We start from the raw sequence: 11815 nt of genomic DNA on the forward strand, positions 1-11815 counted from the left end.
AAAAGTTAGAAATTACTATTATAAAAATAAAGATAAAATTTTAGAAAAAGTTAGATGTGATGTATGTGATAAATTCATTACTAAAACATATATGAAAAAACATCAAGAAATGGAAAGTCATATTTCAAATCTAAAAAAAATAATTTAAGTTTTATTTAAAAGTGAATTTATATGTTCAATTTTAGATTCAAAATCTTTTAATTTATCATTTATTTCATTTTTAAGATTATTATATGTATCCTGATTTCTATCTATACTACTTTTATCAAGTTTTTCAAATAAGATATGAATAGCTTTATTAAGTTTTTCATCTAAATTTTTCATAAAATTTTTAAAATAATCCATTGTTATAAACTCTTCATTAAGTTTTTCATCTAAATTTTTCATAAAATTTTTAAAATAATCCATTGTTATAGACTCTTTCATTATATTATCAATTTTATGTTTACATTCTTTTATAATATTTTGTAATTCATCAATTTCAAATTTTTGTTCTGATTTTATATCATCACCAAATTGATTAAATATCAATGAATGATAAGAAACCATATTTATTATTAAAAATTTTTTGTGAAATTATTTTTAAATTACATCCTTCTGAAAATAATTTCAAAGCATATAAACAAAGATGTCCACATATTGGTGGATCATAATCGTTTTGTATTTCATCTGTTGAAATAAAAATTTTATTATTCAATAAATATTTTTGTAATTCTAATGGTGGATTAGCATTTCCATAACTATCAAAATAAAGTACATTATTATTTTTTTCATATAACAAGTCCAATGTGTTCCTGTAGAAAACATACTATCTAAATTAATAATTCCACATTCTATATTACATGGTTCATTCATAGGAATATTATCACGCATGAAAATTCCTTTAAAATATTTTAATTTTCTTGAATAATTTTCTAAATCACTAATAGATAATGGAGTTATTTTTTGTTTTTTTTTAAGTAAATTAGAATAAATTGAATCAATTTTTTTATTTATAAAAGATTTAAGTCCTTTACCTGTTTGATCATTTTTAATAATATCATCAAGTTCTCTATCTATGAGATTATGTAACCAAGGAACAAGTTTTTCTTTAATTAGAGGAGCTAAATCATTTCTTAAATAAGGTGTTACAGTTTTAACTAATGGAATATTATTTTCAGCTTTTGTTATTAAATCATTCAATAATCCACTACCAAATTGATTATATAATAATGTTAATCGTAAACCTTTTTTATTTTTTAAAGCTTTATTTAAATTTTTATATTGTACATTAGTTAATAAAATTTCATTTTCACCTGATGATAATTGATCATATTTTAATCCTATTGTTATAGTTTTATGTTTCTTTTGTGCTATTCTAAAATTATTTTTTTGTCTTTCTGATAAATTGACTTTATGTTTTATTAAATCCATTTATTATGAAAAAAATTAAATCAAATTAATACTATTTCTATTAATATCATATAGGAAGTGCATTTCAGAAAAAACAATAACATATGCAATTGTACCATTATTAGCATTTGGAGCTGTTACAGGATTTGAAAAATCAAGTTCTATTAATATATCACTTTTTATTTGTCCTAAATTTGTAGGGTGTAAATGTGTATCAATTACAACAATAGGATATTTTTTTATAAAATCATCATAATTTAAATATACTTCATCATCTCTAAACATTACTCTTCTAAAGTTCTGATACATATCATATAAAATAGCTGTTTTTTTATTAGTAAAATCAAAATTTTCTAATTCATAAGGATATCTTTCACCATTAATTTTTACAATAGCATTTTTTAATTGAACATTATCAAAAGTTGAAGGATCTTTCTTTTGATCATTTAATTTATCAGTTTGTAAACATATAACTATGAATTTTGGATTATAGATATTTCTAAATGAAGTTGTAATATCAAAACTAAATGTTGATCCAAATACACCTTTTTTATCTATACACTGCCATTGGAAGTAATCATATTTCAATTTTTTGTCATCACTTATTGATTTTAATTTATTTATTATTTGAATTTTAGCTATATTAGAGAATTCAACTATTGGTACTCTTGAATTAAATGTTTCAATTATAATCTTACCTTCTTGTGGTTCAATTGCTCCTTGTGTTGTATCTTTCCATCTAAAGATAGCATCATGATCTTCAGCTCTAGTGAATATTATTTCAAAACCACCTTTATACATCGGATATCTTAGATGATCAAAAAATCCTAAACCTAATTGTCCTAATGTACATAGAACTTCAAATTTTCCACCAGTAAATTTTGAAATGAATCCAGTATTATTTAATGTTTGTTTATGCCCATTATTATAACTTATTAATCCTTTTATAGTACTAGTTATTCCTGGAAAATCAATAAAATCTATTAAAGTATTATGTTTTCTAAGTTCAATTCGTGAGAATAAAAATGGTAAAAAATTATCAATCAATTTAATTGTTGAATTATCTTCATAATCACCTCCTCCAGCTTTTTTAATTAATTTACCAGTTACATGAATTTGAAATTTAGAATTATAAAAACAATCACCATTATAAACTTTAAAAATAGTATAATTATTTGGTGAGTTAAAATTTAATTCACTAACAGGATTTATAGTCCTATATTCGCTTTTGATTATATCATCAAAGAATTCTTCAAAAACTTTATTCATTTATTATAAAAAATTTTATATATTTTATTTTTTAAGACCTAAATAAATAATATTATTTACATCAGGATTTACTATTAAATTATTATTTTGATCAGTAATTGAAATTACTATTTCTTGAATTTTATGTAAATTTTTTTTCAATGGAACAAATATTTTTTGATTTGGTTGAATTGAAATTTTAGATCCACGAATTGTATTATGAAAAAATTGATATAGTAACTCTTTCTCATTATGTTTATGTGAATGATTTTCATGATTACTAAGACTCTTTTCTACTAAATTACAATGTATTTCAATTACATCAACTGATCTTAAATTTTGAATTTTTTCATTATAGAATGTATCACGATAAATTATATCATTTTTTGTTAATCCTAATAAATTTTTCATTGATTCTGAAAATCCAAATAGATAATGAGATGTAATAAATTGAATTTTATTATCATCTCTACTAATAATAACATTATAATCTTCATTTTCCATATGAATATTTATGAGTGTTTGTATTCTTTCTAAAGTATAGTAATTTTTTGGAAAATTAATAGTTTTATAATTTTTTTCTTTCTTTTCTTTATAATATATTTGACCATCTTCTCTTAAATTATAAATATTGTTATCAGAATAAAATCCTAATAATGTTAATTTATAATTATCCTCTTCATTAATATAAATTGGATGTTCAAGATGCAATCTCAATTTAGAATTTGAACCACTTATTTTTAATAATTTCATTTATAATAAAATAATTTTGAAATAAATAATGGATATAACAAATTTTTATGAAGAAAAAATTAATAATTCATTATTACCACATCCATTGAGAGCTATTATTATTGGTAGTTCTGGTAGTGGAAAAACTAATTTATTATTAAATTTAATTTATAAAAAAGAAAGTGGCTTAAAATTTTTATATCTTTATGTTTTTAGTAAATCACTAGAACAAAGATCATATACAGATCTACAAAAACATTATCAAAAAATTGAAAATAAAATTAATAATAAAATAGCTTTTTTCTATAATTCTTGTGATGATTTAATTTCAATAGATGAATGTTATGAAAATTCATTAATTGTATTTGATGATTGTTTAATGGAAGAACAAACAAAAATTAAAGAATATTTTATAAGAGGAAGACATAAAAATATTTCATGTATCTATCTAAGTCAAAGTTATTGTCATCTAGATTTAAGAGTTATAAGAAATAATGTAAATTTATTATTTATTTTTAGACAAAATAAATATTATACTAAACGAATTTATGATGATCATGTAGGATCAGAAATGAGTTTTAATGAATTTCAAATTTTATGTAAAAAATGTTGGGATGAGCCTTATGGTTTTATCACAATAGATATGACTAGAAAATCATGTGATGGAAAATATAAACTAATGTTGAAAAATGATATATTAAATAAAAAACGTACATTTAACGTTATAAAAAATTAACGTTCAAAAACAGACATTTAACATTATAAAAAATTAACGTTCTAAAAAATTAACGTTCAAAAACATACATTTAACGTTATAAAAAATTAACGTTCAAAAACATACATTTAACGTTATAAAAAATTAACGTTCAAAAACATACATTTAACATTATAAAAAATTAACGTTTAAAAAAGTTTAAAAACGTTTATTTAACTTTTTTTAAATAATAATAAATTTGTTATTTATAAATGAAGAATCTAAAAAATGAAGATTTGAAAAAGTTAAATCAAATTGAAAAAGATTTATTACAAAGATTCAAAGAAGGTGAAAAAGAACAAATAAAAGAAAGAGATAAAATTGAACAAAAGAGTAAACTTATTAAAAAAGATCCATATAATGGATTAGAATTTAATGAATCAATAATGAATAAGAAAAAAGATGAAATTACATTATCAGAAGCTAAACATGTTCATAATTTATAAAAAAAACTTAAAGATGAATTTAAATCACATCATATTCGTGAAGGAATAGAATTGAAAGAAAGAGAGAAAAAATATGAATCAATAGTTAAAGCTTTAAAAGAAAATAGAATTAATGATGATGATAGAAAAGTTGAAAATTCAAAAGATATTCAAATTTTTAATCCAAAAATAGTTAGTACTCCATTTAAAAAAATTCAATTTGAAGATGAAGATGAAAATGATTTTCATTATAATGAATCTACATCTACAATTGAAGATCCAATAACACCTGAAAAAGAAACTTTTAAAACTAATAAATCTTTGAAAAAAATCATGGAATCATCTATTATTAATATTGGATCAATTGCTTCAAAATTTTTACCAAGAGCACATGATAAACAATTTGGTATTTGGTATGATGAAGATATTGAAGAATGGAAAATTGGTAATTATCCTATGACTGTTGATATAGATGATATTATAATAAAATATAATGAAAATGAAGAAAAATATAAAGGTACAGAAGGTTTATGGAGACTTTTAACTAGAAATGATTATTTAGAACATAATATAATGTTTACAAATGATGATTGGAATAATTATAAGAACATCATGATAAAAACTTATTCTCTATTTCAAAATAATGATCCAAAAAGTAGAAAACCAAAATCAAGTAAAGGTAGAAAATGGAAATTAGTTAAAACTATTTGGGAAGAACTTATTAATCAGAAAGGATCTGGAGTATTAGAATTTAATAATAAACCAATTGAATATAGATATGTAAATAATTTAAATGAATTAGTTAAAAGACTTAATTATATTTCAGCTCAAGAAAATGCTGGAAATAATAGTTTTCATAATGAAAAAATGTCTTTAGTTAAATTTATGAATGATATACTTACAGAAATAATAGATACACCAAATAGTACTAAATATTTAATTAGATGTATGTCTTTATTACCTGAAAATGTTATAGGATCTGGTTTAGTTAATGATATTATAAATAATTTACCTTTAGAGTTCCATTATCCAGGTGCAAATTTCTGTGGTCCAGGAACAAAACTTAAAGAAAGATTAGAAAGAGGTGATAAAGGAATTAATCCAACTGATGAATTTTGTAAGGAACATGATATATTTTATTCAAATAATAGAACTCCAGAACAAAGATGGATAGCTGATAAAAAATTAGAAGATCAAGCTTTAAATCGTTTATTTTCAAAAGATGCTACTTTAAATGAAAGAGCTATGGATTTAGTTATTGCTCCTACAATGTGGGCTAAAAGAAAATTAGGATTTGGTTTAAATAGCTCTTCATTAATATATTCCGATGAATGAAATATTAATTTTTTGAAAAAAATCATTTTATTAAAAAATTATTTTTTAAAAATTTATTCCTCCAAATTTTTTTAAAAATTATTTATTATTTTATATTTTTATGACCCCATGGTAAAGTATTTATTTTATCTTTTAATATGTATCTTTTTTCATCTTTTGAACTTAAAGCTAATTTATTCAAACTTATTGTGTATAATTCATGTTTATAACTTCTAATACAATTCATTTCTCTATACTCTTCTTTATCTTCAAATAAACATTTCTTAAAATTTTCCATTTTTATGTATCTATTTTTAGTATTTTCATCTAATTCATCTATTTTATATTTTTATGACCCCATGGTAAAGTATTTATTTTATCTTTTAATATGTATCTTTTTTCATCTTTTGAACTTAAAGCTAATTTATTCAAACTTATTGTGTATAATTCATGTTTATAACTTCTAATACAATTCATTTCTCTATACTCTTCTTTATCTTCAAATAAACATTTCTTAAAATTTTCCATTTTTATGTATCTATTTTTAGTATTTTCATCTAATTCATCTAATTTTATATTTTTGTTCATTAATAAACATTTTTTAATACCTTTACATTTTACTTCATTTTTATTATTTGAAAACATATAACTATAGCATTTAGATCTTAATCCACAAAACTCTTCTAAAGGTATACCATTCAATTCATCTTTAAATTTTCCAATTACTTTCTTATTTTTATCATTATAACATTCATGATTCTTATCATAATCACTTGTATCAAATTCTTTTTGATTATTTTTTATTATTTCATAAGGATCTTTACTCATTTCTAAAAAGAAACTATCTGTATCCATGTATAATAAATTAGCATCTGGATCATATTTTTTAATTTTATCATAATAAAATTGATACATTAATAATTTAGATAAATCTAAAACTGAAAATCCAATATAAATTGGTTTATCAAATTTAACCTTTTGTTTATGAAAATGTGTAGCAATACAATCATCATCAAATATTTTGAATCCTTTAAAATTAGATTTTTTAGAAAATTTGTATGACGATTCTTCATCACCTAATTTTATTTCTAATCTATTTCTTACATTCTCCATCGTCTTTCCAAATACACTGTTACACATAAGTTTATAAAAGTCCTTTTCAAAATCACTTTTACTTTTAGCTCTCATATTTGTATTAAAATTTATATATTCTTCCATAAAATTACTTTGTTTAAATTCTATAACTCTATTAATATTTTCTAAAATCATACCTTTCTCTAAATAATATTTTAAATTTCTAATGTGAACAACATAATTATTTTTATCATAAAGAGTTGTGCATAATCTTTTTTTATAATGTTCAGGAGCTAGAGGTAAATCTTTATGATTATTATGCAATTTTTCTGGATATTTTAAATCTACTTCAAAAATATATCCAACATCATCATTTTCATCATAATTTTTAATTATATCTTCCCATTCATCTAAATTTCTAATATCTGAATTTATAAATTGTAAATCTTTATATGGTAATTTTTGTGATAAGGCCCAACCATATAAATTGTTCGCATCGATATAGAATAAATAATTTTGTTTTTTATTTGGATTATAATTTTTTATATATTTATTATTTGCTTTAGAATATCTAGTTATACATTGTGAAATACCACCTCTAATTCCTTTTTCAATCATTAAATACATGTTATAATCATGTATTAAATCTAGTTCTATTTTTGTAAGTTTTAACATTGCATCCCATGCTAATGATGGAGCTGTTAGATAATGAGCAGGATCTAATTTATAATTATTTATACAACAATCTCTAAAATTTTCAAATATATCAGCTAATAATAATACATCTTGTATATTATATAAATCAGAATAATTTCCTAAATTTTTATTTTTTAATTTATTCCATACCATTTTATAATGTAAATAATCTTTTGTATTTATACCTTCATGATTTAAACAACTATAAAACTTATCTTGTTCTAAAATTTTATTATATTCTAATTTTTCAAAATCATCAATAAACTCATATGGAAATATTCCTTTACCACTTAAAATATTAAAAATTTGATCTTCATCATTATCTTCTCTTTTAATAATCTCATTTAAAACTTTTCCATTTTTTATAAAATTATTTATATGCTTACAATCTTCTTTTTTTAGTGATTTTGCTAATTTTTCAATTGATGAAGCCATAAATCTGAATGTATCAACAAATGAAAATTTTATATTTTTTCTTGGTTTATTATCTTCACCAAATTCATAACAATATCCTGATTTGACTGAATAATTAATATATTTTTCATCAGTATTAGCTATAAGATCTACCTTTTTATATTTTTTAGATAACTCTCTTATATATAAATGAGTATCATATCCACTCATATTATGACAATAAATAGGTATAGTTTGTGGAAGTTTAAAATTCAAATTACAAATTGAATGAGCTGCACCTATATATTTTCCACTTAAATGACAATGATCTCTTACTTTTTCATAATTTATATTATCATTAAAAGGTTTTTCACAAATATGACAAATTTTAGTTTTTTGAAATTCTATTTCTTCATATTTAGTTAATTCCATTGGAATTTGATTTTCAGAATTATATTTGTATGCTATTTTTTTAGCAATTTTTTCTAAATTTTCAAATAAATATTCTGGAATTTTTTCTAATTCATCTTCATTTTTAGCTCTATAACAAATTGGTTTATAAAATATATTTTCTGCTCTATTAACTAAATAAATTGTAAAACAATATGGAATATGTTTTTGAATTTTAGTTGTAGAAGAATTATTTGGATTATTTTTACAATGATCAATTTTTTGTAATATACTTTCAAAATCTAAATAAATTACAAATGGATGTTCAAATTTTTTATTATAATTTTTAAAATAAACTGTTGATCCTTCTTTTGGCATAATAGGTTTAACTGCTTCATGATTTTTACAAATTTCTAAATGTTCATCCAATTTATATTCTGAATGAAAATGTGATAAACATCTTCTACAAACAAAAATATTACCATTATGGTTTGATATTTGTTTACTTACTAATCTACTCATATCAGTTATTAGACAATAATGAGAATTGTTATCTTTTTTAAAATATAATAAATTAACTTCTAATTCAGAATCATGAATTTCAGAAATTTGTAATGGTATTATGTTTTCATTATCAGTATCAAGTGTATAAATATTGATTGAAATTGTAGGATAATCATTATATTTTTTAAAAGTCCTTTTTTCAAATAGTTTAATATCTTTTAATGATAATGGAAATTCTAATTCACTAAAAATATCATCATATATATATTTTTCATATTGTTTAGTTCTATGTGGATCTTCTGATTTATTTTTATTGAAAATATCTATTGCACATCTAATTGAATAAATAAAACAATAATTATCTTTATTTTTAAAATTAATACATGCTTTTTTATTTTTTATTTTTTCTGGTAAATCAATATATGATCCTGCATTTAATGAATTGTTTTTATTTAATTTTAAAATTAATTTATCACAACTAACTAATGACCATCCAGATCCTGCATTAGGTTGATGTTGTGATTCTCTTAAAATAGTTTTCTCAAATTGTTTATCAATAAATTCATTTATATCTAAAATATGATCTGTTATTACTGGAAAAAATTTTATGGTTTTTTGAATTGTATTATCTGTTGGAGAATTTCTTTCATAAGTGCAACCTAGATTCAATTGACCTTTCATACTTTTATGAATTTTAAATTTTTCTTCAATTATTGATGTTAAATCTTTTCTACAAATTTCTAAATAATTTTTAATATTATTACTTTCAGGAGAAACTTTAAGTGTATATTTATTGAATAAATCATTCTTAGAATTTATATTTTTAATATCCACTATATAATTATTTGATGATTCATTTATATTTTTAGCTAATTCTTTTATTAAATATTTCTTTGATTTATTATTTGTTTTAATATTATTTTCTTCAGCTAATTTTTTAATATAATTTATATTTCTTAACCTTAAAATTTTTGGATTTTTTTTAATTTTTTCCAATCTATTAATTAGTTGTTCTCTACTTAAATTATTTAAATTATTAACATCATATTTCTTTCCAATATCTTTAAGTTTTTCAAAATTTAATATTTGATAATTATCTTCATATTTTGTTTTTTTTTATAAAAAAAAAAACAAAATATTCTAATTCTAATTCTAATTCTAATTTCTAAATGGAGACTTTTAGTCTACAAGTAAAATTCAATTTTCTTGATTTATTTAATATAATGATATTTTCCAATTTTTGTTGAAAAATAAGTCGATCCAAAAAATTTTTCTGATACTTAACAGTATTTTTTTGACTTATTTTTGATTATGAAATTTTGAGTTATTTATGAATAATTCATTGAAAAAATGATATTTTCTCTTAGAATGTAATGAATTTTATCGAAAATTAGTAAAAATGAGTTAATTTTAATGCTTTGAAAAAAAGCATATCAGCCACTCCAAAAGTGCTCTAGCTCTCTCATCATACTATCTACTCATGAAGGTTATGGGGTCTTCATGGAGCTTGCCGCGGAAGAACGGTAGCAGGGTCGCTATGCTGGTCAGCTGGCTGAGGTTGCCGGTGTAGCTGACGGCTGGAGCCGGTAAGTTGGCCATGTTGCTGGTTGCGGTAGTGGCGTGACAAGAGGTTGACGGTGGAGCAGGCAGGTTGACGGTCAGCGCGCTGGGTTGCAGGGTGGTTGGTCGAGTGGGCTCGCTGGTGAAGGCGGGTGGCTGCGTTGCCCCGGTTTCGCTGGTGGAAGCGGGCGGCTGCGTCGTGCTGCTGTCGGTTTGACCGGTGGTCTGTGCAGGCCAGCCGGTGAATGTAGACTCGGTGTGCTGGCTGGTTGACTGCATCGAATCTTCGGTGGTCGTATCTACACTGTCTCCAGCTCCGGTTCTAGTCGCTACCATGTTCAGGTGTTATGGGCGCCACTGGGAAATTGCCTGTTTCCAGACAGGTATTCTGAATTGAAAGATTCAGAGACACATTTTGTTGAAAGAAAATAAGTTTGAATTTTTTGTGTGAAAAATTCAAGACATACATTTAGATGAAAAATTTAAGACATACATTTAGTTGAAAATTTAGGTTGACATTTTGTTTGAAAAAAAAACATTTTGTTTTGACAGTGGTAACAGGTTACTGTATCTCCATACAGTGAGTGGCCCCACGTTGGCAGGCGCCAATAATTGATATGGTGGAAGGTGTGGCTCGTTCATCAATTGGGCTAGTCAGTCGGGTCGAGCAAGGGGTTTGTTACCACTGTCTGAAAAAATGGCTTTTGGTGGCCCTGAAAAGGGCCAAGTTTGTTGCTGGTGGCCCTGAAAAAGGACCAAGATTGTTGCTGGTGGCCCTAAAAGGGACCAAGGCAGGCTAGATGTTTAGTAGTCGTTGACTGGCGCCATACCATGCTGCGCGAGGGTCCCGGGCAGGTCCGTCTGGTGCGAGAGCAGGCCGGCAGGGGCTCAAGTCAATGGTTCGCAGTCTCCACTCTGGTTTACCCGGGCTACAGAGAGGGCTGACCGGGTGATCTACTAGCCAGAGGTCGTGCTGAATCTCCGCCGGGAGGACCTCCTCGACCACTTCCTCGTTTAGAAGGGGCCTTCGCTCAAACCCAGGGCAGGCAGGGTCATAGGCTTCCGCTGCACACACTCCGATGTCGGTTCGGCACCCAACCTGTGCATCCAGAACCGCGCGCCAGTTGTTAGGCTGGGGCGCTAAGTCTTGGGGCGCAGCTGGCGTGGCAGTGTACAGCCTCAGCCTCTCCTCCACCTGGCGAAGTCGACGTAGGGCCCTCCTCTTCTGGATTGGCGGCCGGCTCGGTTCCTCCTAGGCATCGGCTGGGTAGTAGACAAGGAAGACACCTCAGGTTGCGGTTAGTCTCGCCATGGTTCCCTCATTGGCCTGCTC

The 11815-nt window shown here is 24.6% G+C and overlaps 1 protein-coding gene across 1 annotated transcript; it reads right to left on the reverse strand.

Annotated features, from left to right (window-relative positions):
• Positions 1-5968: 5968 nt before the first annotated feature.
• Positions 5969-7197, reverse strand: LOC120353592. The gene is made up of 2 exons (XM_039437988.1): positions 6400-7197; positions 5969-6169 (listed from the first exon to the last, which is right to left on the reverse strand). Exons 1-2 carry the CDS (start codon positions 7132-7134, stop codon positions 5972-5974), a joined length of 933 nt encoding a protein of 310 aa, XP_039293922.1. The 5' UTR covers positions 7135-7197; the 3' UTR covers positions 5969-5971.
• Between the last annotated feature and the right edge of the window lie 4618 nt (positions 7198-11815).

Source organism: Nilaparvata lugens, chromosome 1 (assembly GCF_014356525.2).
Source record: "Nilaparvata lugens isolate BPH chromosome 1, ASM1435652v1, whole genome shotgun sequence".
Classification (NCBI taxonomy): domain Eukaryota; kingdom Metazoa; phylum Arthropoda; class Insecta; order Hemiptera; family Delphacidae; genus Nilaparvata; species Nilaparvata lugens.

Coding starts and splice junctions, on each gene's coding strand:
- LOC120353592 (XM_039437988.1), bottom strand. CDS start 7,134: ATGATTTTAGAAAATATTAATAGAGTTATAGAATTTAAACAAAGTAAT. Junction 6,170..6,399: donor AAAATACTAAAAATAGATAC/ATAAAAATGGAA, acceptor AAAAATAGATAC/ATAAAAATGGAAAATTTTAA.